The sequence below is a fragment of the Solea senegalensis genome, linkage group LG11, assembly GCF_019176455.1.
Source record: "Solea senegalensis isolate Sse05_10M linkage group LG11, IFAPA_SoseM_1, whole genome shotgun sequence".
In the NCBI taxonomy this organism is placed as follows: domain Eukaryota; kingdom Metazoa; phylum Chordata; class Actinopteri; order Pleuronectiformes; family Soleidae; genus Solea; species Solea senegalensis.
The window spans coordinates 18,914,320-18,941,146 of NC_058031.1; the positions used below are offsets into that span (position 1 = coordinate 18,914,320).

Here is a 26,827-nt window from a genome sequence, read left to right on the forward strand (position 1 = left end):
CTCTGTGCTGAGCTCATGTCATCAGATGAGCATGGGTGTACCGTGAGGTCATCCCATCAGAATCTCAACTGTTTTTGAAGCCTGGAGCATTTGGCTGGCACCATGTTGACCTTCTGCAAAAAAGGAAAGTTCACAGACGTCACCTGCGACCGGGCTCTGATTGGACAATACCAGTCATATGTGCCACACTTGGTTGGCTTTATTTCCACTTTTATATACAGTCTATGAGACGATCTGAGGAAAGTTCTTAATTTCCTAGCTGATAGTGACATATCTGACATATTTCATTGCTTTTATTGTCCGACACAGAGCTTGTGTTAGCACTACAGTACCAGAATTGAGCCGCTTGCAGCCTCGCTCTCTTCCTGAGTGATGTCAAAGGTCAATCAAAGTGTCATCTTTCAGTTCACTTGCTTTACATGACGATGAAAACAAATCCACTCAAAATAAATCCTAGCCCAGCAGATCTGTAAGTATGTTTCATCATCAGATACGTAAACTAATAACGAAGAACAATCGCACCCACACACCGCTCACTGTAAACCAGTTGTTCAGCAGAATGGCTTTCAAAAAAAAAAAACTCCCGCAGCACCAGATTTCACAGGAGATGACGAGCTCTGAGATAAGAATTCAACAAACTAATGTGTCCCCAAGGACACGTGAGGCAACAGCACCAGCATATATCTGCAATATACAGCTCGAGTGGCAGCGCTTACAGCAGTAGTTGCACTCTGTACTTCTGAATTTAGAGGCTACTTCTGAAGAATGTAGCCTCCATAGTTACTGGAGCATGTAAGACACAGACTGTATACTGGCTTTTAAAGCAGAAACATGGGGGGGACACAGTTGCAGCAGGTGTTTTTTGTGTGAGGTCATCAAGACCTCCTATAATCTGTTAATTCCACATCCACAGCCCAGATTTTTGACTATAAACAAAAATGAATGCCAAAGATACAGTAAGCATGAGTTAATGTGGAGGGAGTGAGTAAGGAGCTTCACCTGCCTTTGTCTCACTGCACCTGTCAATCCAGTGTATTCGAGGAAGAAAGCATCGTGTTGCATGAGTGAATTTGCTGATGAGCAGGAGACTCACTGGGATTCTGTGTCCTTGGCAGGATTCTTTATCTCCGTCCTACATTTTTTACACGCGCAGCAACAGGATTGTCACTTGTTTCAAGATGAGTGACAGACAGGCTCATCGCATCGACAAGTGAGGATTGAAGAGGAAATAAGGAACAGAAGTTAATTTACCCTTGATTAACACTGTGGACATGCTGTGATTAATCACTGAAGCGAGCAGGGTTTTCATAATTTCCTCGTCTGAGCTGCATGGGATTTTATGGGTTTGAAATGAGGGAATTAGTGGCCCTTGACAAGAGTTAGTTATGTATAAGGAAGGATTGTCTCTCTTAAGCTGTAGGGTATATTAAGCACACAGACACTGCCCCCTACTGGTAATGAGAGGGGCCAGCAGTGTGGCAAAATGATCTGGTCTTAAGGCAGTTTTTGGTTAAAGTCAGATCAGGTAATACAGGGTTCTCAACAGGATTTTTTCACAGCCTAGGGGAGGAACAGTATTTCCTGCATTTTGATGGCCAAATTTTGTGTAAGACATTATTATGACGTCCCGATTAAAAAAGGAAAAAACAACAACACAAAAGCCAGAAAATCACAGCGTAGGAGGCCCCCCTACGCTCAACTGTGCTGGCAAGAACCCTGGTTATAATAATGTGGTTTTACTTCATCTTGTCAAATGTGGCAGCTTTAAAAAAACAAGGTGAAATCAAAGAGTTGATTATGAAGAAGAATTATGGGAGTAAACTGAAGAAACCTCACAGTCAAAAGCTGCTAAGTTGCTGAAAAATGATCTCAGTCCGAGTTTTATAGCGACAAGCAGAGAAAAGACAATGTGCAAGAAAAGAAAAAAGTTTATTCCTTGCAAACCTCACAGAGCGAGAGCGCAGCCAAGGTCAGACCTGGGTAGAAACTAAGCGGTGACTGTGGGCATAGAAAACAAGAAAAAAACTAAACACTTTCAACAATCAGTTGACCAAACAACCGACTAAAACTGTCTGAGTCACGCCCCGCCCGCACAAGCCAACGTCAGCCGTCTGAAAGAAGAAGAAAAAAAAAGCTTCTCCATATACAGTAGGTGAAAACCACACACACAATAATGATCATTTCAGATGACGGCAAAAACCACATCAGACTCGAGCAATTTTCTCCCTGCAGGAAAATAACAATACCACAAACAGGAGTAAGGACAAAGAAAATGCTGTGTAACAGCGTCTTGCTCAACAGCTACAAAATACTGTCAACTTTCTAGTCCCTTACCTTTTTTTTTTTTTTAAACTACACAGTCTACAACAAACAGGTGGCCACGCTTTTCTCCACCTGCTCAACACAAACTCCCATCAAATGATATTCACCTGGATATTGGACAAAAGAAAAGTGTCAGTATGTATCTGCAGTACATTCTTGAACACCGTCATGGCACATGAACTGAGGTGGAGGAGTCATTAAATAATATTATTTAACTGTTCTTTTCTTTTTTTTTTTAAAGTTAAAGTTGGCATTTCCAAAGCTTTCGTGTGTACACGGCACAGACCAACGTTACAGTTTTCCCTTTTAAACAACAGCGTGTGTTTCCTACAGTGCAACAGTGCAACTGGAAATCAAGAAGTCAAGAAAAAGAAGGGACGACAGGTTCACTTTCGGGGTTTAACAGCAGCTGGAATGAGCTCCCGTGTACCGACGTGACGATTCAGAGACGTTTCAGTGGAAATCAGTCAGTGTCTGAGGGTGGTTTCGTCCCTCTTCACTGGATGAGGTCAAATTCTTAGCCCGAGACGCGTCATCAGTAATTCAGATGGGCGGGGCCATTCCTCATCATGTCACTCAGTCCATGTCGTCACCTCACGGCACCGTGATCGTCACACCAATCCTTTTTTTCTGGGTTTGTTTAATATCAAAATCAATGTTGTTCCAGCTTGTTGAAAGTGTTAAAACAAAACTGAGCGACACAAATGAAAAACGACTCACCACCAAACCCCAAAGCAAGCCAAGAACAGGGATAATCTGATGTCGCCTTGTAGATTAAGAGAATAAATTAAACCACGACAAGAGTCTGTGCCAACTTTGCATTACATTCCTCTGGTTGCACAGACGACGCCTCACTGCCTTATGAGGAAAATAATCATCTGTCCAAGAAATTGGGATACAAGTGCGGCTGTATGATAGAAGGAGAACTGATTTCCAATTTAAAATAAAAAAAAATTAAATAAAAGCAAACCAAACCAGCTATTCCCCAGGACCAAAGAGCAGGTGACCAGCTGCAGGTGTCTGCAGCGGTGTTGGGAGAGATGAAGGTACAACATACCCGGTTCTGTGAGGTTTCACTAGACACTTAAGAGGAAAAACAAAAACTGGGACTTCCTAGTTGACACGTGATGCCCGTTTTTTAAGTTATTTTTTTTTGTCTTTTGTTTTAACTACAACAAATACAGTCACACAATACAACATCCTTCTGACCTGGCAAGGAGAGAACAAATCCCGCCCCCCTCCCCCCCCAGAAGAAAACCAACGTTCTCAGCTGCAGACATGCCGAGCAGATTGTGAGGTGATGAGTCTGCAGGGGAAATTAAAATGAAGGGTCGATGGAGGGAAGGAAGGGCCGGGGGGGGCGAAGCGTTCACTTTTTCAGTGGCTGGTAAACGGAGGCATTGGGGTCGAGGCCGGAGGGGTTGGTGTCCATGAACTTGGAGGAGTAGTGGGGGGCCACAGGGGTCATGCTGCTGGTGTCAGTCGAGTAGGAGATGCTAGGCATGACGGCCATCACTTCAGCGATCTTCTGCTTCAGGTCTTTGATCTCCTGGTCCTTCTGCAAGATTTGACCTGGAAGCAAAAACAACAACTTTGAGACAAAGACATAAACCCAACAACAAACTCTTATCTGTACTCTTTAGCTTGAAAATGAAACCCGACCTTGTGCGATCTCCAGCTGTCTCTTGGCGTCTCCCAGAGCAGAGAAGAGGTCCAGTTTTATCCTGGTCTCTGCACTCAGGCTGTTCTCCAGGTGCTGGGTCTTGTCCTGCATTGCTGACAGTGCGGACATCAGCACCTCCGTGTCTTTTTCATTCTCCTTATATTTATGAAGCTCCTGATAGATGGAGGACAAGAGACAACGTCAGGAGGTTGACATCTGTGACACGCTGCTTTAAAACACACCGGAGACTGAACGCTCTCCTCGTCGGCTGGGTTAGCAGACAAACGAGTCGACATGACCGCTGTTGATTTGTGAGACAAAATTAGAAACAGTTGAAAAAACAAAAACACACACAGTTTTCACACTATGTTCACTTCGACTACAGCTACGTCTGAGAAACACAACCATGATTTTAGTGAAACTGCATTCTTGTGAACTGGTCAAACACTCAATGACAATAACAATTCCTGTAACGGCGCATCCTCACCTGCACTTTCAGTTCAAGCTCTCGGATCTGCTCTTCCTTCAGCTTGATATCCATCGTTAGTTTCTTACACTCTGTTTCTAATTCCGTGATCCTGCGCCGCAGCGTGTCTGTGCACTCGCCCCTGAAGAAGTCACACATGAACATAACCACTCAGTACAAGAAGCAACAAACAAACAAACACGTGTTACAGTCGGACGTGTACGTACCTGGATGCTGCCGCTAGTGCTACGGCTCTGGCCGCCGTGGCCTCCTCTAACTTCTTTCGCTTCTTTTCGTCTGCGAGCTGCTTCTCGATGGTGGCTCGAGCTTCCTGCTCTGCTTTGAGCCTCTTCTCCAGTTGGCCCACGGCCTGCTTGTCCTTTTGCTTTGCCTGCACAGCATTATGGAGTCTACAAGGACACAGACCATAAAACAGCACTTTGGCAAAAAAGCACAGAGAGGACGGAGGGACAATCGTCACACAATCGTCCGAACACTCACTTGTTCTGCAGCAGCTCGTTCTCCTGGCGCAGCTGACCCAGCTCGGTGCGTACGGAGCGTTCAGCGCTGCCCAGTGAGCCAAGCTGGCTCCGCAGGTCCTGCTCTACTTGCCGACTGGCCTGCAGGTCTGCCTTCAACTTTTTAACGTCCTGCTCCAATCTGTGCGAGGCAGGGGAGACAAAAGAGACACGTGGATGCGTTGGCCTTAAAACAGGATTTGATTTCTACACCTGAGCTGCTTTGTGAACAGATTGTTGTTAATTACACCACACTTTATATTGTTTATGTTCTAATGTGGGCCACACAGATACTGCTAAACTGACTCACACAATAAAAGACTAGCTATTAGACTGGTTCTCAATTTAAAAAGCTTTTTTTCTAAATAAGTTAATAGTAACAGTAACAGGAAAGGAATTTCAGATTTATCTTAATCGTAACCACGGTACAGACGACTACTAAAGATGTGACACACAGAGATCAAGCAAGTTCTCTTCTTTGTTTAAATGCATCAGATGATGCATTCGTAACAGGTAGGTCACATCTGAAGAGTTACACCTGTAGTCCTACTATTCAAAGCATCAGAGAACAAGATTTATCATTAAAAACAAGCATGATTGATGCTATGGATGTTATAGTTCTGGTCTTCTCTCTGCTGTCAACTTTGGCAAGATAAATCCAAAGATAAAAGTAAACGACTGACAAAATGACATAGGACACAAGTTTCTTTTTCTGTCACCATCTAACCACCAAATAATAATGTTTCTATTTTATTTAGCACTTTAAATAAGGAAAACCTCATGTAATTGTAGAGCTGTGTCGGTGATCCATCAACATATTTACTAAATCACACAGCGCCTCATAAGGAAACTGAGCTTTACATATTCAGTTATTTGTCAAAAACAAGTATTTGGCAATTAACAGCGACGGCTACAACCACAAATAGAATCTAATTCTGAAACATCAATGACCATCTGTTTGCTTTGTGTAGTTCGTCATCATCAGTGGTGTCAACCAGGGCCACAGAAAGCACCAGTCAATTTCTGATCCTTTGTTTGTTTGCTCCAGGTACACAAGCACACAACACTGAACACTCAAGTAAACAAACCACAGAATCAACAGCAGAGAGACCAAATACAGGATCTTAGATCATTATAAAATATGTTTAAAATGCTGCAATTTCACCGTTTCCTTTAACAATTTTAGAATTGAAGTATTCCTGCCAACAGATCCACGCTGAATCTATTGTTCCTTTCCAGGGGCATCAAACTTCTTCAAAATATTACAAAAGGGCTGCAACTAATAATTATTTTCAAACATGGATTAATCAATAGATTATTTTCTCAATTAATAAAGTAATTGTTTGTTCCATCAAAAGTCTGGTGAATGGTGAATTCAGTAGTATAATGTTCTCAAATGTCATAATGATTTCTTTATTATAATGGAGCAAAGAAACAAAAAACACTCACACTTGAAGCTAGAAGCTGAAAAATCAGAGAAAACCGATAAATCAACTATCAAATTAGTTGACGAGCAATTTAGCAATCAATTGATTGTTGCAGCTCTGTATTACGGGTTCTTTATGTTGTTGGTAATCCGTCTTTAACTGAGGCACAGCCTATGTCACTTATATTGTTGTTACTGTTATTTTTATGCATGTTTCTCGTTTTCATGAATTTGTAACCTTGTAGTGTGTGTATTCCAGTATTTTGTCCAGGGTCTAGGGATGTAAATTAGCCAATGGCTAATTTACTGCGTGTCAGAGTGCATTTCTTACCTAACCAGTGCTTCTGGCTTGCTCAGCTGGTTGTTGGGGATGCAGTTGTCTGTCGGATCCCTGTGGGAGCCGCCTGATGTCCCCTTGCCCACTGACAACTTGTGCTTCTTCTCGTTCTTCCCCGAGGAAGAGGAGGAGGACGGCGCAGACGAGAGCACGCTGCCATTGGTAGCACTGTGACCACGGGGTGAGGAGTTCAGTGTTGCGGCATTGCTGCTAGCATTTTTGTAGTTTTTGGAGGAAGAAGAGGATGAGGAGGAGCAGGAGGAATTGTTGTCCTCTTTAAGCAACAGGTTCTCTGTGCTGCCCAGCTCTGTGGTCAGTCTCTTGTTGTTCATATGGTTCTCCATGTACTCCATCTCCTGGAGTTTAGAGTCCACTGATGATGGCAGGATGCTGTTGCTGTTGTGCTGCTTTTTACCGTCCCCGCCGCCCCTTCCCTCTTTCCCTTTTTCTCTATACTCTAGTTCCGGCAGTGGTGCCGATATCTTTTTATTGGCTGGGGCGCCATTCTGTGACAATGGAGTTGTGTCCACTTCAGATATTCCTTTAGTTGCTGCCGCTGCTGCCGCTGCTGCGTGACAAAAAGAAGACAAGTGGCATGAAACATCATCTAACAGACATCTAAAGAGTCTCCTGGACTCAACAGTGTATCCTGAGCTCAATATTTAACTCTGCATATCTTACATTTTACTATAGTAGTATAGTACAACAGCTAAGCCACGTTTCGCCCGAGTGATCTTTGTTTAATCACAAATTCTAAACTTGCATCGTTGCATGATCGCATACAGAAAGCAGAGAATCGTGGGATCATGATTTGCACTGGGTGTTTACTAAAGTGACAGTACATGTATGTTTGAACTTTACCTTCTTCTGCTTCTCGCTCTTGCCTCTGAAGCATCTGTTGCTCTGGAGGCAGAGCCTGTTGCAGCAGCTGCATGTAAAACTCATTCTCCTTCTGCACCTCCTTCTGCTTCCGGAGGCGCATCTTGTAGCTTACATAGCTCTTGAAGCCGAAGCCCAACGTGACCACCGGATAGCCAATGCTACAGACACAGATAATGACAAATACTGATATAAGTCTGAGCTTCGGTTATGGATTAAAAAAAAAAAATCAGTGATTGACTGAAGTAATTCAACAACACATTACTAACTTTGTGTGGTGTGAAACGGCAAAAGCAGCAGCACGTTCAGTTTAGATAATGCCGTCTATTCTTCACATCATTCCTCGTTCACACAAGTGACACTAAACCACAGACGTGTGGTCTAGCACAGTGCTCGACCTGCACCTTGTCAAAACACAGCAGTGACTCACCAGTGTGCAGCAAAAGGACGGCACAAGTCCACATGGAAGTTCTTCAAGTCTTTGAATCTGATGGCTGCCTCTATGTACACAAACAGTATCCAAAGAGACACTGTGGGCAGACAGACCCCCCTCTCTGAAAAACAACAGCAAAGCAGGACAAAGATGTTAGAGATGTGTCCACAGCAAAGAGAAGATGATATTTTACTTTTCCTTGATTAGACACTAATCAAGAGATTTCATCCTAGCTTTGCCAAAGTAAAAGTTCCTCAGTGTTGTTTCAGTGTTTAAACATAACATGTTTTAGTGTATAACATCCAAAAATGCATAAAAAAGTATAAAGTCTCAGAAAATCATTACATTAGAAAGAAAAAAAGCCTAATGCACATTAAATTATGTGGCAACAACCAACTATCCAAATACAGACAGGACCATTAGACTTGACTTAAATAGATGTACACGTGTCTGTATGTCTATCTCTAGCTTGGTTAACCACTTGTTTAACCCCTGCTGTGATTTCCACATTACCACTCAACTAAGTGAGTAATCAGGATGCATATATCAACCACTGGTTCTGTGGCTGTGACACAGTCAGATAGCTTCACCACCAGACTGTGGGGAGGTGTAAATATTAATACTTCTGTGACGTCCTATGGTTGTGCATGTGTGGCGAGTTGAGCTAAGTGAGCTTGGACAGCAAGTGGTGATCATTTTGTGTTTCTGCCTCCCCCAGCTGGCACTGGGATCTCAATCTGACACCTGGCCTTTGGTCAACGCAGGGGGATACCACTAAATCAGAGTGACAACTAATCCGCAGAGCGCAGCTCATTTACACACGCCATGCAAAATTCTAAGAGGCCAATCTATGACTTGCAAATATGATAATACAATGTGCACGGGTATTACACAACGTTTTTCACACCTGCTCTGCTGAAAAAAATGAAGTGGAGGCTCTATGAATGAGTGTGATCCATTTTAAGCCTGGGTATACAGACATGACGTAGTTTTTGTTTCCTGAATCTCACAATCCTTTACTTAAGGCATTTGTCATATGCACTATTAAAAACTTTAAAACTAACACATATCAAGACATGTAAAACGGAGGAAGCCGTGTACCTGTGTGCCAAACATACTGCACCCACACGTAGGTACTAGCAGCGAAGAACAGCCATTGCACCGGGATGAAGAGGAGGCAAATGATGTCCGAGGTAAATGCCACACACACAAAGAATACTGAGAAGGCCTGTAGAGAGAGGAGAGGTGAGACATAGATTTCTACTTTTACTCAGTTAGAATTCCACACTCAACTCAACAAATGACAGTTTCAGTACGTCACGTATCAAGAACCAAAACCAAAAAGAATGTGGAAATGGTTTCCGAGCTGTGAACCAGCACTAAGCTGTAGGACGCCAAACATACACACCTACACAATGCATTTCAATAACAACAAGCCAGACAAAATGATGATTAAAATTGGAGGGAAAAACTTTAATAAAACAGAGGCTAATGCCTGATCAGATACTGAACTTTCTGCTTGTTTGTAGATGCTTGCTCCCGTTTACATAATTCCAACCTAATACGACCAGCCAAAGCTACTCACCAGTCCCTGGTATCTAAAGGAGTCGTACACACTCCGGATGAAGAGCCAGAACGGCCAGAGGTACTCGAACCTGAACTCAAGCACAAAGTCTGCCAATAGCACCAGTGCCCACACCACCAGAAACTTCAGGTACAGGAAGGTACTAAAAATGAGAAGAATTGAATGACAATATAAGATTTGGAATGCAAACAACACAAGCATCACAAGTGTTTTGTTTTGGTTTTACATTGGCAATGTGATTTTTCATCTTATCTTAGCCCTCAAGAATCAATGAGGCAAGTTATTATTAAACAATCAATATCAATACGATTAAATTGTGGATTATGAGTGTGTACAAGTGTAAGATGTCTCTGGTACTTATGTTCTTATGTACTGCCGCTTTCCAAGGGCTGTGGAGGTTGGGGAAGCGCGTCGAATGTTGTAATTTGGCTCTTTCTAATGCTCGGTTTACACTGTATGATTTGGAACTATTAGGGCCGAAAGACAACAGACAATCATGGCGATTTATTTGGTTGTGGCTCTGAAACTGTGGTCCTGTGTGGCACTGCGAGCAACAGTTTTCAAGGTCTTGCAACCAAAATGAGCACGTCAGAAATTTAGCATGTCAGTGTGTGTGCTGCTATGACCTGGTACTGTATATATATATATCGTCTAAACTAGCTTGTGTAAAGTGTTGTAACCAGGCATAAGTTCTCAGCATCTGCAAAAAATAATTGAGATTAACAAAGTTATTGAATAAAATACACGCGACTACAGGACCACACTGACACAGAGCAGAGAATACAGGTGAAATTGCAAACAGCTGTTTCTCTAAAAGTGTCTACCCCTACTGATTCTGACTAATAATTATTTAAAAATATAAAACAATACTTGGTGTGTTAAGTTTATGTCGTTTATCGGGTAGCCTGTATGCCAAATGCATATTCTGCACATTTTATAAAACAATTTGGTCATAGCATACAATTTAATTTAAAAAAAACATCATACTTTGGCATAGTGCAGTTTTCCATGATGTTAAAAGATTGCTGGAGGCGACGTATACATCTGATCTGAGTTGACATGTGTGCTGTTGGAACACAGAGACTCAGACAGAGAGACAGTGGGGTGATCCCTGAGCATCAAAGGAGGACAGACGTGTTACGCAGGGGCATGTGTTCAAGAGTTCAAAGACTGACTAACAACTCTTACACGCCACGTGTGTAACAAGTGGCTCCTGGGGTGAGTTTGATCAGATACGTAAAAGACACACGGCGGTAGCGCCTGTCAACTGTTGCAGGAAGAACACACATTAAGATTCCAGATTTGAATACTACAAAACAAGCCTGTTTGTGGTTAATATAAACACGGGTCTAAACGTGTGTGTGTGTGTGTGTGTAGTAAATAGACAAAGATGATTTGGCGCTAGCTAACATAAGTTACACTAGCTAAAGGGGAAGCGGCTCACTTTGACAGGGCTCACAGCACGGGTGACAACAAACGTGCGGTAACGGCTTTTAACTGGGGCTTTCTATCAGTTCCCCAAAGCTGCCAAGCGAATGACTTGAAGCTGTCACGTTGCTATGACAGATACTTCAGTGGAACACGGTGCAACACGGGCTGTGCTGCGGCCTAGCGCTACAGCTAGCGCTACAGCTAACTAATGTACTACCAAAACACACCGCTAGCATATACTTGAGCTCGCTAAGATAATAATAGTGCTAGCTGTGGTAGCCCGTTCAAGTATGAGTGACAGTGTTGGTAACTTTCACGGTGTGCAGCCGTGAAGCCGCGGGAATCCCCGTGCAGTGCTCCCGCTGCTGTGGTGTGAGGAGGACCGTTCGTCGGGCTCCATGGAAGTTACCTGCCGTATATACCCTCGGTGATTCGGTTCCGTTTCAACGGCCGTCGGAGTTTACTGCAGTCCGCATTGCGCCGCTTCATCCTCCTCCCCTTGGCTTTGGCCTTCGAGTAACCACTGTAATCTTATCCAGTTTTCTTGTGTGTACAGACAAAATAATAAATGAACTACCTATTGTATCTGTCGTTGTTATTATTTTTTTTTCCCCCACTGGAAACAAAGAAATAAATAAAGGACTCTATTCGGGAACCTCCTCCTTTTCTGTTAGCGCAGGCTCAATAAGAACAAGCCGCGCTACATTGTACGTATGCCCGGTTGTCAGACGGCTGGTATATCCAATTAATCTATCCGCCGAGGCCTCTCTCTTTGACGGATACAGAGATGAGCCACTTACGTTGCACAGAAGCCGCTCGCTCGTTTCTCTTCCGCCAAAGACAAACAGAACAGAGCGAGTCGCCCCGCCCCTCCGCCCCTCAGTCAATCAAAGCCTGTTGCATAAATTGGGCACGGACGATTGGCCAATGAACTGACAGAGGAGGCGGGCTTTGTCTGAGAGGTTTCCACCGTGGGTATTATTAAAAGCAGGGGTAAAATAATACAGCAGCCTTCGAGACAAAACTCTCGCTGAGACAAGAAGGTTATTTACATGAGGGTATTTCTGTGTTCTGTTACCTGGTTAAATTGTGCAATTGTGTGTGTGTACTGTAGGTCCTTAATGAAATACCATGGTGGAATTACTGTTATATTTAAAATTCTTGGTTATTTTACCTTTCTGATTCTCATTACAGTTTGGTAGATCCTGAGACTATTATTATTAGTAGTAGTAGTATTGTTATTATTTTGTATGTACAATAAAAGTAGAGGACATACACACCAGTCCGCCACATAATTATAATGGGCATTTGATTCTATACTGGCAGATTGATGTGTCTCCACAGCTTGTTTTGAATGACTTTATCCACAAACGTTAATAATGTGACATAATGTGACAAACTTATCCCCACCCTCCATTGCTGCATGACCTGACCGAGTTAAAAACACTCAGATCAGCCCTTACATCATAAGCAGTTACCAGTTTAGTGTTGTATGTTTGACACATATAACATACTGTATGTGTAACTATAACTCTAATATATAACAATGTAAAATAAAAATATAACTTCTTATGTTGTGTCTGATATGAGAGAGCGAGTCAAGATAATACAACTTTAATGGCATATATTTTTACATTGTTTTATTTATTATTATAGTTTAAATACAACTTATTGTTAAGTAATATAAGTATTATTAAGTATTAAAACCCAATTCCATTATGCAGGACAAGCCATGAAAAAACGTTTTCATTCTCCCCAAGGTTTTTTTTTTTTTAAAAAAAAGAAGAAAAAAAATGAAATGAGGAGCTTGGAGTTGCGCCCATTTTCAAACAGCGCCAACTGCGCACTTGCGTCAGTCAGCTGGATTAGAAGGTAACTTGCAGAGAACATCTCCAATGGCTCCTCGGTACGCACCAAGTCTGCGCTCCTGTCTGGTACCGACGCTGCTTCTCCTGCAGCTCGCTTTCATTGTCATCTTTTACTTTAAGACTGAGATCCAGATCCATGTGCGCGCACACGGGGACTCCTTCAGCGACGTCTACCCAAGTGAGTAGAGGATGTGAAAGTGGTTGGGTGGTTAAATAATAGACTTTTCATGTTTGAGTTGAATAATTCTCCAAGGAAAAACATAATAACAGATTTTAAAGTTCTCCACATATGTTATTAAATAAAGCTAAATGAAGTGACATGTTGTTTGTGATGAGTGTGGGGAGGGGCTCCTCTTATCACTGTTGGACACTGATAAGCTGCTGTAGTTATGTTTGAGCAGATGATGTGGTTTTCCCCCTGAAAACTCAGCTGAAATACACTGTACTCGACTGTATTGTGATTCAGACATGTGGCAGATTCTAAAGCTTGCTCTTCTCCTGCAGTGTTCCAGGATGTGAACGTGATGCTGATTCTAGGTTTTGGCTTCTTAAGCACTTTCCTGGTGCGTTATGGTTTCAGTGCCTCTGCGTTCACTCTACTTGTGGCAGTGGTGGCCACTCAATGGGCAATTATACTCAATGGTATTGAGACCTTCATAGGAAAGATCAGGATAGATTTAAGAAGGTGGCAGCATTATTACCACATTTCTCATATGATTGTTTTACAGATCTAGTTTTGACACGTCTCATTTCAGTTTGATAGATGCTGAAATGTGCACGGCCTCCGTCCTCATTTCCATTGGAGCCGTGCTCGGGAAGACCAACCCTGTCCAACTCGTCCTCATCTCCCTGCTGGAGGTGTCAGGGTTTATCCTGAATAAATGGGTCCTGCAGACCTGGCTCAAAGTAAGCAACATTAGATGCTGCGTTTCCCCCTTTCATCGAGCATGTTCACGTCACACTGTGCACAGTGCTTGTAGGATTGTCCAGATTTTGTTGATAACCTGCTGATAATTCTTCAGGTTCAGCTGCTGAACAGCATCATGATGCTTCACATCTTTGGGACTTTCTTTGGACTCATGCTGACTTGGACCATGTACCGGAAAGGTTCAGAGGAGGGGTTTGAAAAGGAGAAATTTGACCAAAGATCTGGACTGTTCTCCATGTTAGGTTTGTAATACATTTCCTTCTGTGAGGCCAATCCTAAAGTTCAGGCACTAATTAAAGAAACCCAGATCATTCCTGTCCTCTTGTCTCTAGGGACTTTGTTTCTCTGGATGTTTTGGCCAACTTTTAACTCCGTCCTTGTGGATGGTCGTATTCCGGGGAGGAAGCTCGGGGTCGTGTGTAGCACCTACCTGGCCCTGGCTGTCAGTGCTGTAGCAGCAGCTGCCATGTCTGTGCTTTCCAGTCCTAAGGGAAAACTCAACCTGGTACGACCTGACACTTGATCTCTTAACACACAATTAATCCACCATGACTGAAAGAGCTTATGGGCTGTCTTTGAGCTTGTGTCTTCCCTCCTTTGTCAGATCCATATGCAGCAATGTATCCTTGCCGGTGGCGTTGCTGTTAGCGTCGCAATATCAGCAGTTTATCAGCCATGGGTAGCCATGACAATTGGACTCACTGCTACAGTCGTCTCGACCGTTGGACACCGATACCTAAAGGTTTTGACTGTCACCTCTTAGACAAGGTATATTAGCTTGCCTTACACGTTAGAATTCCTGATTTATCTCTTATTTTGTAGACACAAATGCTTCTTGCGTTTCAATGCCACGACACCCGCACTGTTCTCAGCACCCATGGACTCCCCGGTCTCCTGGGGTGGCTAATACGTCTCATCCTGGAGGTTCAAGCGTTAGATGATCACACGACGTAAGAGTCCATTCCATCATATGATCAGATTTTCAGCACACATTCACACACACACACACAAGGTGTGACACCTCGTGTCCTTCATTCACAGGGCAATCCGCTTTGCTGTATTTCATATCTGTGCTCTCCTCGCCACCATCGCTATAAGTATGTCCATGGGAATCATCACAGGTAATTTACCTATTTTTAAAAGTGTAAATTACATATGTAATGAGTATGATGTTCAGTACTGTGCTAAAATCTCAGGGCAGGGTTTGTTGTTTTTATGTCTGCCAAATTCTATGATCATTGGCGTCATGTGACTGAAAGTTGGTCTTACAGTATATATATTAGGAGGCTGTCAATGAGTTCTATATAAACTTGACATAAAATAAATTTTTCACAACAGATATTTGTCAACATGAAATAGTAGGACAGACACTGGTTTTGCCAATAACATTAATTAAGATTCTACTCTTGCATACATTTTCTAGATGTGTTCCAATAAAATGATCTCTAAATGATACTGTAGTGTTATTATGGCATTGCTAATACAACAGATCTAACAGTGGCCTTCTGCACAGCACTTTATATCAATACTGTTTCCCATTTGTGATCTTAATCTACTATTGTTAAAAAAAGGACTTTTACTCAAGTGGGACTTCTGGAGACCGCCCCAAGAAAACAAGTGTTATGATGACCAGGCTTTCTGGGAGGTATGTAATCGATATCATATTCCTTTCTTCTCTACAGGAAGATAATTCAATTTTCTAATCGCGCTACATCTTACAATTTTATTTTTATTTTACAGTTTCCTCACCTTGCAAAAAGAAAGTAAGAACGTGGAGTTGACGCAGTCCGGAACGCTGGAGGAGAAAGCTATTTTCATACCGATGTATATATTTTTTAAAAATACAATGTAGTAATGAGATGTTTATATTTGTGCAGTGCTAAAGGAAGAAAAAAAATCAAAGCAGCAAAAACGATGAATGAAAGATTTATTCACTGTTTGGTATGTGTATGTTAATGCTGCCATGATTGCCGGACAATGACGTCATGGTTCGGCTGTTAAACAAGCAAAATTGAAGTGTTGCAGTAAAGTACAAATCTCTAGTACGCAAACAAAATATACAGTTGTGAAACCTTTGTTGATTTCTGGTCATTAAAGTCCAAGCAAAACTAACCATGAACAATAAATGTGGATGATGGCAAAGCTTCAGAGTTCAGAGTGTTATTTCAAGAGAAACACGAACAACCTCATACGGTTACATTCAGTATTTGCCCGTGCGTGCAGTGTCTTAAAACATTAAGCCCAAATATATTCAGTGTGTATGAAGTTTGGTGCTTTCAGAATACACACTTTTTGTTATACACAAGCTGTGAACCATTCAAACTTAACAGGGCTACATTTGAAGATGTGCCAAATATTCAAACTCACAATGAATAGTTTGTGCTTAGCCACGATTTAGCCATTGTACAGAAAACAGTTTAAATTAAACATTTTAAATCAATGCTAAAAAAGTTTATATATATATTTATATATAAAGTGGACAACCACTAAAGCATTGTCTCACACCATACAGAAAGCAAAGTGTTTAACAGCGGACACACAAAGACACAAAAGTCCATTACTGCCACAAATCCTCTGTACGTCCAAACTTGAAGACCAAGCCCCTGCATGTGAAGACGGGACGACAGTGTAAGAAAGTGAAGGACGAGCATCAGCTGAGAGAGACATGTCACTGAGGACGACTGACTTACCCAAAGAAAATGAATGCATTCTGGAAGAAGATGGCAATACCCGGGTACACAACAGCTTTCTCTGCAAGAAAAACAGCAGGGTCACAGAGTGATTCAGTTTGGCATCATGTAGGATTTTGCACAAATTCTCTTTTCATGACTTTGCCACACCCCCAAAACTTTCAGTTTCCAGAGCAGAAATGTGTGACATGCAAAGGGGATTAGCAGGACTCACGAGGCACTACGAATCCTCCAAACAGAATCCACATGGAGGCAATGAGAGAACCAAAGGCCAGCATGAAGCCGATGAACAGCCACACTCGTGCGCCTGCAATCAGAGATAAGGAAGGGTGGACTGCTGAGTGACTCGACGCCTTACTTTCTTTAACGGGTTTGTGTAATCCAAGAAAACTGGGGCATACACGATAGAGACCATGTGTGGGGAAATACGTTTGTGGGTTTATTATCATACACACCTGTCTGTCCCATGCAGCCTTCACTGTAGCTGTCTCCTCTCACCTGGCCATTTGAAACAGCATTTATCCTAAATGGGTCAAATGACAAAAAACAAAAATTAAACAATTTTGAACACGTTAGAAGATACTTAAGTACTTTCTTGCAAAAAATACCTCAAGACTAAAGAAAAACACTATTAAAATTAATAAATAAAAATCTCATTCCGTGGTCCACTTATTTGCGGTTACAGAAGCTTTCAGCCACATCGTTGGTAGTTGGTGAGTTGTTATGATGATTCACTGTGTTCTTGAGTAATGTCTTCTTTCTCCACCCAATTCATATAAATTGGTTCAGTAGTTTTTGAATGATCAGACTAACAGACAGGCCACTTTAGTATGATTCATTCATTCATTCACAAAAGCAAGAGAAAGTCCAGGGGACCCCAGTGAAGGGTGGGAAATGCTCTGACTTACCCGGAGCATCTCCTGCTGTGTTCTCACATAAATCACATATGACTGAATTGACTTTAGCAGACAATACACAATCCCAAGAAAATGTCTACAAGCTACAGGAACACAAAGTGAGGGGACCCTGCAATGAGAATTTTGTCAAACCGAAGGAGCTCATATTTCCTGTAATAGTAACTGTCTTACATGAGAAAAGCCACTGTTGCGATGACTCCACAGGTGTGATAGGCATGATGGAACTGTCCCTGATCTGGATATTTCACGGCTGCATCGATGATGATCCACCACCCTGTGAAGAACTGCAACAACAAGATCCACAGTTAGCCTGAGCGGATTACAGATGCATTTCCCCAACACATAAATCAAAGTCTTCCAGCTACATATTAATAAACAATACTATCGTGGACCTGTAAAAGTCTGCATGTGTGCTCAATATTTGTGGCACTTCATTTGCCGCCTCTACACATCTGGTACTGGTGGACACCAGTGTTTGAGGTGAGGGAGATCAGAGTATAGATGAAGATTTAGTGGTCTCGTCCAAATATCATGCTAGAACACCTTATTCTAAAAGAGGGCATGGATGCAGAACAATGGGGGGGGGGGTGTCTTCTGCAGTTTACAAGACAGGGGCGTAACTTAAAGTGGGCTGAAGAGAAATGATTTGTTAATGTGACGTAAGCCTAACCTTAATTATCACACTTGTCACGTGACAGTGATCTGTTCTCATTCTGTCATATTGTTAACGCCTGCTCACAGTCCTGTTGTAGTTCCATGCACAGAGCCCTCTGGTGGACAACTTGATATTTACTTCTGACAACTGCTACTGTGAAATTGAACTAAACTTGATTACGTGACATCCCCTAATAATCATTAAAACCTAGAACAAAAGTAGCTCATATGAACACACGTGTAACAGTGTACAGTCTGTGTTCGGTGACTGGTGAAATAAGCGTGAATACCAGAACTCCAGCAGCTACAGAAGCGATGGCGTTTCTTCTCTCGCCCCAGTCCACATTGCACTCGCAGTCTCCGCATCGGATTCCGTCCAGAAATCCTGACATGGCTCTGGATTCATTTCAAAGTGACAGTGTGTCAAAGTGAAAACAACACCAATCATTCACTGACAGGCAGTCAAAACATCACCAGTTACACAGAGAAGCCGATATAGAACAACTTATTTGACTGATAACTGAAATCTGGAGACCGATGTCGAGCCTGCTTTAGTGCGCAGTTACTGCATAGTGGAGATGATGCTCTCTCACACACACACACACTGAGCACTGTGTAACTTCACCTTAATACTGTAAATAATCAGCAGTTCTGTAACAACACGACTTCAGACACAGCTGTAGGAACAGACGACGTGCTCATAGTGTGGATAAAAACAAGGCCGTGTCGATTCTTTTGTTCGACGCTTTCGTATTAGCAAACATTTCCTTGAAGGTTTCTTCTCCGTGTCGAAGTCGGGGTAAAATAACACCACAGCTCAAACGTCAGTGCATGTAGCACACAGAAACGCACAACTGTACTGCTTTACACGGTGCAAATGTTATTTTCAAACGGATTATTACCTTTTATTTTCGGTTTCTGATGGAGACCTCCTTTAGATTAGCTCGACTTCGCTTCCGACTGAGCTCAGTCATGCGCATGCGCAGTTCGTCCACAGTTCGTTTGATAAAAGAACCTCAGAGACGCTTGATGATGGCGCGTTCAGGGGCCGTCGGACAAAACGGAACTTTAAATCACATCACATGACATGACATGACATTACATGCAGTAAAACTGGGTGACACTTCTAATAATATAAATAATAGTAATAATATAGAATAAAGTCATTCAATTCAATTCAATAAGAATACTTTGGCAGGTTGTATCCTGAAAGGTGGAATACTTCCCTCCACAGTTCAGTCTCAGTGTGACAATCATAGTAATAAGAGGTAAAATGCTGCTCTACAGTTGGAATTTATTTGCCACAGACGCTTTTCTTCTCCTTGTCAACAACAATCGAGCTTTGGTCCTTTTATGTGATGTGTTACCATAATAAAAATAACAAGAATATCATCATTATTATTATTATTATTACATTATATTATTGCTATTATTGTCAGCAGCACAGGAAACTGACACATTTATTTCATGGCTAATTAGCACACCTGTAGCTCAGTCAGTGATTAAATACATGATTCTAATTTATGAGCTACTGGATAATGGATTTTTTTCCCACTGGGATGAATTGAGTATCTACCTTTATATGTATGGCAATGAAGAAAAAGGAATGTCATCTCACAGGAAGCAAATATCTCAACCGACTTCTATTTTTAATTGTCTTTAGTTCTTTCATTTGGAGCCACAGGCCTGATTTCATAGTATTTTGTTCCTGAGCGGGACATCATGTGCGAGTCACGAGGCCTTCTTCCCTGCAGCTAACCCCTTTGTTATTAATCACACATGACAATGCTTTCAACTGTGGGTAGAAGACTATGAACAGACACTAAAATCAAGACAGTAGCATTTGGTTTATTGTCAGTAATTACATGGAATACACACTCACTAAGTGCTGGGATGAAAAGATAGAAAAATAGTGGTACATTGTTAGTGGTAAATAAAACATGTTTCCCTAAAAGAGGTGTAATGCCATTCTATTTCTGAAACAAGTGAAAAATGGTATGAGAGGTCCTGTGAATCAGAAAACCTGTCAGTGAGAAGGAGAAACTGCAAGATGACAATCATCTTAAAAGACACCAAGCAACTGCAAGGCTACAGCTATGGACAGAAAGATGACTCCAAAGTATCCAATGTAGCCATAGGCACCATTCAGCCTCTTGGATGGATCTGGAATAAAACAAAAGCAGGACACAGGAAACACAGGTTCACTAAAATGAAATCATTACAAAACAAGGGATAGAAAGTTGTGTGCAGCATAATGTTTGATCAGGTTTCTTTTTAACGCTTAACACCAGATTTTGGAAATAACACATTAAATGAAGGTACATTACTTTATCACTAATATTTGCTATCATTTTACTACAACTGTGGGAAATGATTTAAGACCTCAGTGATTAGTTGTTGTTTTTTTAAGTTTTTACACATATGCCATCTTCTGAACATGAATACTTGCATGTTGCAGCAGAGTATCATGTGTTGGAGAATCTGTGTAGCCCTCAGGTAGCACTCAAAAGTTTGTCCATTAAGGCTTATTGTAAAAACAAAAAACCTGGTGTTTTACCTGGTGTAAGGTAAAACAATGATCCATATATGATTGTTCACAATTGTTTTAACTAAAATGTAAACACTCAGCTTTAAAATTATTGATATTAGTAAACTGCATTTATGCTGTCAACATAGACATTTGAGAAAATGTCTTTGCACACATGAAAAAAGAGGGTGAATTGTGTTTTTGTCCGTCTTACCTCCTGTGTAATATCCCCAGGCATAGGAAAACCTGCTGGTCACCCAAATCACTCCCAACACAGATGCGGACAACTATGATGAAATGCAGAGAATCAGAAACAATGGGTACATACTGGCCTACCCTTGAAACACAGGCTCTCAGACATTCCAAACATTGCATTTGATCCTGGTATTGCCGTGACACAATTTGCTGAACATCCAGAACCTTTCAAATGATTATATAAATGATAGTGTTAGTTTTGAAAAATGTGCATTTTGATCATTGGTTGTTGAGAAACTGTAAATGGGGAAAAAAGTGCTTAATCATGGTGACACTGTCATTTGGCTCTGTTATCTAATAAAATCTGTGCCAGAGATCATAAGGCTTGCCCCTCCCACACACCAGATTGCAGCTAAAGGGAAATATGTAGGTTAAGCAGAAAGCCCCCACACATGTCATGAAGAAAATAAAGTCGACATACTGGATAGACGAGAGCTGCAATAGTCTGGAAAACAAGCCACTGTGGGTAAACCTCCAGGGTGTTCTGGTGTGCTCTCTGCACGCAGTTGAACACTTGCTCCTTGTCGCTGTACATGGTGGGATACTGCAAAGTCAAGCAAAGACCACACATAATGAAAATGAAAGTGCATCCACACATTTAGATTCCTGGGTGAACTGCTATCACTTTGACTACCTTCACGTCGAACTTCTTCCGAGCAGCGCCAACCTTGACAGCTAAATAGCCCAGCATGATCCAGCTGTAGAGGAAAGTAAATATGACGTATCCAAAGTTGGACGGGAGCACCGTGAGCACGTCCATCTTTCGGCTGAAAGGGTGAACTGTTTTTGTGTCGCGACGACGAGTCCAGGGGTACGGCGACAAGTTTGCACAAGCGTTAAAGAAGGAAGGAATGATGGGCGTGAGGGAGTGAGTGAGTGAGGGAGGGAGGAAGGGAGCAGTCAACTAGTAAATAGTTTAGGTTTTATGGCTACTTAGTGCATTACCGCCACCGTCTGGTATGGAGTGTGGATCAGAAATGTGGATATAAATGTACTATTACTGCAAAATAAATAATAATACGTATATACATACACATACGTATATGTGTACCTTAGTATACCTAAAATGTCTAAAAAATTTTCATTAAGATTCTGCAGTTACATACTATTGGGAAAAAACAATGGACATATTATAAGAACTTATATACTACATCCATGGAAAAAAAACAGAAGGGTTATGTAAGATATCGCGAGATTTTACAATAGTACCACGTGACTGGAATTTTCCAACGCTTACTTGAAAGTCGGTAGCTCCTCCCCACTGCCCTTCATTTTAGTGACAAAGCAGAAGCAGAAAGAACAAAGCCCAGCTCTTTCGGGAAACATTCGACGTTAAACCAGCATTATTTCAACATCGTTGAAGTATCTTCCTGAAATAATTACTTTGTGATTCGTTTTCTCAAGGCGACTCTTCTCACATACCTCACTTTTATCAACTTAACCAAGGTTTCGATCTATTCCACAACCGACCTGGTAAGTAGCACAGCGGCAGCTAACGTTAGCATGACTTTGGCTATTGTTATTACATGTTATAACTGTTGTAATTAACTTCTTTTTTTAAATTCTAGTTTATATTTGTGTTGTCTTCAGGTTGTAATGATAGAAGTAGTTTAAAATAATCGAATTTAGAATGCTTTTCATTAGCAACAGACGGCAGCCAAAGCTAGTCCGTTTATGTGTAGCATGTGTGATACTGGAAATTTCCAGCACAGGCCAGTTTTAGTCATGCAGCTGTACTTTGTCCTCTAGGGGCAATGTTGAGACACCAACGGTTATGCAACAATAACCATGTTTACTCTATACTGGTATTATGTTAACGCTTGTTCTCACGGAACATATGGTATTTTAATTCCGTGTATTCGCTTTGCATGAAACAAAACGGGTGGTTCAGACAAGAAAGGAAAAAGGAAATTATTATATTATTATTATTATTATAAATTCATGAAGATCTCCTACCACGGTTGCCAGGACACCCCCCACACAGTTCTCTTACTGTCGATGCTAGTTCCAGCCCTTTACATTTGATCTAAAATGTGCTTTCTCATAAGCCACTTTGTCCTCTCTTCCATGGTGTTAGATTGTACACAAGACTATCCATAGAGATCGACACCAGTGTTGTTAGTGTTGATGAGGTCTAATAGACTGGGACAGTGGTCGTTAAAAATGATCAAAGCCAGCTCTCTTTGGAGCCACAAGGCCATGTCCTACACAAATGTAAAGAAGCAGCTCTGAGTCATAGAATGGGCTCTTAGACAAGCACCAATCGGCAGGCACATTTAATAGTCCTTCAGTAGTTGGATAAATGTAACACAATCTTTTTGTCTCATTTCAGCCTGTGGCAGAAAACCAAATTAATGGCCAAGGAGGAAGGATCTCACTCAGAAATGGCCCATGCTCGTTGGAGTGACGGTATTAATGTCATCTTTGACCAGAACAGTCCTGCCTCATTGCGCTCCTGTTCCCGCAGCAGCAGTGGCAGCAACCGCTCCTCCGAGTCTGACCAACACAAGGCGCTTGGACGCCGCAGGAGACATTACAGGTCCTCATCATCGTCCAGAAGCAGGTCAACTCCTCGCACCAGGTCCCGCTCTCGCCCTCGCTGCAATAGACCTTCATCCCGCTGTCGCTGTGACAACCACCACAGAAACCGCAGGGCCCACCACCGCCGCTCTCATGCACACCGTGTCAGGGCCCACTCTCGCTCCGTCAGCCGCTCGCCTTCACCAGACAGGTACTCGCACCGCAGACGCAACAGGTCCCGCTCTAGTTCCAACAGCCATAGGAACAGACACCAGAGGACAGTCGGCAGATTCGATAGCAGGGTTTCACGATCCCCAGCCGACAGCTACAGAAGCCGCTCGAGGTCTGGATCTTCAAGTTCCTCGCTAAGTTTAAGTCTGGAAGGTAAGTTGATTGGATAGATTTGTGTAAAACTCCTGGTATTAGTTAATCCTAGGGGCAGAATGAAATGTGAAAGATGAATAATCAATTGATTAAATTTGAATGATCAAATCCGCAGATAAACAGGAACTCCTCATTGCTACAAAGAGCCTGGACGTGGAACATCTACAACTTCCGGAGAGTGTACAACCTATCTTGTTGGAGGAGATCGAGTCTCAAAGGCTGTCATCAAAACCAGAGACAAGGGTGAGACAAGGCCCAGAAAAGACTGCATCACAGGTGGGTTTCTCATCGTGAACATCTGCTTCATACAGAACACATCTCACACTCAAGACAAGGTTTAGACACAGATTCTAAAATCCTACGATCCAGATATTTTTGAAATAAACCTTTGATTGATGATTGTACAGGAAAAAATCAGGAGTTATGCTTTAAATAGAAGGCACTCCTATTGGACCAGTTTATTAAAGATAATAAACACCCGTGGCAGTACATCGAGCAAGGTAAAATGTCTACATGTGACTGTTGATAAGCATGAGTTCTGTGCTTTGTTCAATTTTCTGTCTTGTGTTAACCTTTGGACCTCAAAGGGAACACACATACTCTCTGTATTTATTCCTGTCTTCATAGATAACATGACAGTGGTCTCCTTCACTCATCGGCGCCTGGGATTAAAAGGCTGTCATGTGACTTGGGTGAAGACTATATGTGTTTGCTGGAAAGGTTATTTGATGACTCCCGTTATGTTGTATCATGAATGAGGTCTGCCGCTAAACTCACACATATTTAGATGAGCTCACACATAGAAATTATTCACATTTAATTTAAGTGCTAATTACACACATAGATACTTGAATGTTGTACAAGTAATTCAGAGTACACTACAGCACTTCATGTATAAAGGCAAAAGAAATTTGACAATACAAATGTATTCATGCTTGCAGTTGAAATGGGTCATTGTTATTTAGCAGAACCTTCCACTCACTGATGGGGCGCAGGCGTGTGGACTGCGTTATAGTGACTATTCCTGTCGAGAGAGCTATAAAAAGACGAAGAACTCCTCTCCGTATGCCAAAGATAAGTTGGTACACAAGGCGTGTGCTGAGGGGCTGGGAAACCAACGTCACCACCATTCTTCCACTCTAGACAGAGAAGACTTCCTTTTTAATTTGAATATTTTGTTTGCATTTTTGTCTTATTCAGTTTCAGGGTCTGTCCTTTTGAAGTATTCAGTGAATGGCTAAGCTTAGTCTTTGACAGCAGTGTGGGGGTGGGAAGAGTGCATGGGAGTTAATACTTGGTAATCTATGCAATAGAAGTGTTTTAATTTATTAGTAATTCAGTATATCATCCATCTAAATGATTATCAGAAGAAGAAGAAGAACTTCACAAACTGTCTAAGCTCACGACAGCATGAGTTTTACACTTCTAACTGGGTCCGTTTTTCTTGTCATTTGGAAATAGAGCCACAAGGTGGAGTCTGATGACATTTCCAACCCAAAGTCGCCCCCCAGAAGGAAGGAAATCTCTTTCAGTATCAATGTAAGTTCCATAAATGGATTTTTCCTCAAACATCATTTAAAGCCAGAACATATAACGATGTATTCTTTTCTTTTCTCTCGTCTCTAGAATTCCGTTGCCAAACCCATTGTGGCGGCACCTTCAATGGGAAAGGTAACGTCCAGAGTGGACAGCTTTGGAAGGAGGAAGCCCTACGGTCACTGGGTTCCAGTCAAATCACGCCACTTCTGTTAGTTAGTGCGACAACGGACACTGTACATACTGTAAATGTTTTGTAGATATGTTCATTCATGGCGACATTTTCTTTCAGATATTAGAGTGTTAAGTGGGATAAAGTGAAGAATTCGGTACAGGTGGGATGATTTTTTTTTGCCCTTTGTATTGTATTTAAAATTTCTAGAGATTAAATAAAGTCTATTTGGGGAAAACACTGTAGTTGTTGTTTTTGTAACCAGTTGTTGAGCTGAAATCCTGAGGGTTATATTATATTTTTGTTAACTCATTAGTTATCAAAGATAAACAATTGACAAATGAGAAATATACAGTCCATACATACACAATTATACATTACTGAAAGGGAAATTAAAGGTAAAGCTGTACTTCAATGCTAAATGGAAAACATTTTAAATACTTGGAGCAAAAATGTCAGGGATTTAGTAATTGTCATGGCTAAGTGGCACATGTACCCTAAATTACAAAAAATACTTATTCTTGTCTTTGTATTACTAGTTGCACAATTGCCTTGTTTGTTTTCAAGGGCATCTGTCAGTCTGAAGTACAAGAGAGAACGTGAAAGATTCAAGTTGGCTGCCATTTCTGTTACGACCACATGGTGTCAGTATCTGTGCACCACTTCACCTCTGGAGAGATGAGCTGAGCTGAACAGCAACTCCATCTCATCGACTTAAACATCACATTGATTAAAGGGGACTTTACTCACTATTAAGTACAATACTGGATCACACAGTAGACCGACGCCTCTATTCATCCCATGGTGCAGTGACACAGCTCTTTTTGACAGATTTTACAAATGACAATGACATGATGAGGTGATAGAATGCAACTACCAGTAGACTCTTAACCCTTTCCCTGCTCTTGACTGTTGACTTTTTTTTGCCTTTGGGATGAGCTCCAACCCTCCATCACTTAAATGATGGGTGGTTGGAACATTTCAACCTGTTCTTTCTTGGGTAACTCGATATAATCTGCTGTTGTGGCTGCTGCACTACTCACTTTAAAGCTTGTGTGAATTAAATCCTGACAAGTTTTTGGCCGGTGTTGAAATGGCGGTGAATTATTGCAAGAGGGGGGTAACATATCTGTCAGGTGAGAGGGTAAGCAATACTTTTCAGGCTGATATTTGGACACGTGTCAAACGTCTGTTGTAATACTGGGGTTAAATCACACACTTGTGAAGAGCTCACGACCAGACTGTCTGTCTCCTGCTGTAAATGGAGCTGATAATTCTGATTAATGACAGAAGATAAGGAATGTAAACACAAAACA

At 41.8% G+C, this 26,827-nt stretch overlaps 5 protein-coding genes across 9 annotated transcripts; 2 read left to right on the forward strand and 3 right to left on the reverse strand.

Annotated features, from left to right (window-relative positions):
- Nucleotides 1-1,910: 1,910 nt before the first annotated feature.
- maco1b (macoilin 1b) lies at nt 1,911-11,888 on the reverse strand. Its single transcript, XM_044037854.1, has 11 exons — nt 11,470-11,888; nt 9,630-9,771; nt 9,146-9,272; nt 8,042-8,165; nt 7,594-7,772; nt 6,727-7,300; nt 4,953-5,111; nt 4,679-4,861; nt 4,473-4,593; nt 3,985-4,159; nt 1,911-3,894 (listed from the first exon to the last, which is right to left on the reverse strand). Exons 1-11 carry the CDS (start codon nt 11,547-11,549, stop codon nt 3,692-3,694), a joined length of 2,067 nt encoding a protein of 688 aa, XP_043893789.1. The 5' UTR covers nt 11,550-11,888; the 3' UTR covers nt 1,911-3,691.
- A 992-nt stretch (nt 11,889-12,880) lies between these two features.
- rhd (Rh blood group, D antigen) lies at nt 12,881-15,998 on the forward strand. The gene is made up of 10 exons (XM_044037855.1): nt 12,881-13,106; nt 13,433-13,613; nt 13,684-13,834; nt 13,951-14,098; nt 14,189-14,361; nt 14,461-14,598; nt 14,679-14,806; nt 14,898-14,977; nt 15,428-15,501; nt 15,597-15,998. Exons 1-10 carry the CDS (start codon nt 12,956-12,958, stop codon nt 15,621-15,623), a joined length of 1,251 nt encoding a protein of 416 aa, XP_043893790.1. The 5' UTR covers nt 12,881-12,955; the 3' UTR covers nt 15,624-15,998.
- On the reverse strand, nt 15,767-19,104 carry tmem50a (transmembrane protein 50A). The gene is made up of 7 exons (XM_044037856.1): nt 19,020-19,104; nt 18,408-18,513; nt 17,635-17,747; nt 17,002-17,069; nt 16,761-16,853; nt 16,547-16,607; nt 15,767-16,459 (listed from the first exon to the last, which is right to left on the reverse strand). Exons 2-7 carry the CDS (start codon nt 18,507-18,509, stop codon nt 16,414-16,416), a joined length of 483 nt encoding a protein of 160 aa, XP_043893791.1. The 5' UTR covers nt 18,510-18,513; nt 19,020-19,104; the 3' UTR covers nt 15,767-16,413.
- Nucleotides 19,105-19,945: 841 nt separating this feature from the next.
- On the reverse strand, nt 19,946-21,783 carry mgst3b (microsomal glutathione S-transferase 3b). The gene is made up of 4 exons (XM_044037523.1): nt 21,534-21,783; nt 21,321-21,443; nt 20,859-20,931; nt 19,946-20,280 (listed from the first exon to the last, which is right to left on the reverse strand). Exons 1-4 carry the CDS (start codon nt 21,657-21,659, stop codon nt 20,180-20,182), a joined length of 423 nt encoding a protein of 140 aa, XP_043893458.1. The 5' UTR covers nt 21,660-21,783; the 3' UTR covers nt 19,946-20,179.
- Nucleotides 21,784-22,155: 372 nt separating this feature from the next.
- On the forward strand, nt 22,156-25,751 carry rsrp1 (arginine/serine-rich protein 1). 5 transcript variants are annotated; one of them, XR_006361265.1, is made up of 6 exons: nt 22,156-22,372; nt 23,232-23,803; nt 23,919-24,079; nt 24,211-24,523; nt 24,769-25,342; nt 25,430-25,751. XR_006361265.1 is itself a non-coding variant. In XM_044037518.1 (5 exons), exons 2-5 carry the CDS (start codon nt 23,254-23,256, stop codon nt 25,553-25,555), a joined length of 915 nt encoding a protein of 304 aa, XP_043893453.1. In that variant the 5' UTR covers nt 22,158-22,372; nt 23,232-23,253; the 3' UTR covers nt 25,556-25,751. The 5 variants fall into 5 exon arrangements, 1 of the variants encoding a protein (XP_043893453.1); XR_006361266.1 differs by having other exon boundaries at nt 24,772-25,342; XR_006361267.1 differs by having other exon boundaries at nt 22,157-22,372; nt 24,211-24,303; nt 24,431-25,342.
- Nucleotides 25,752-26,827: the final 1,076 nt, after the last annotated feature.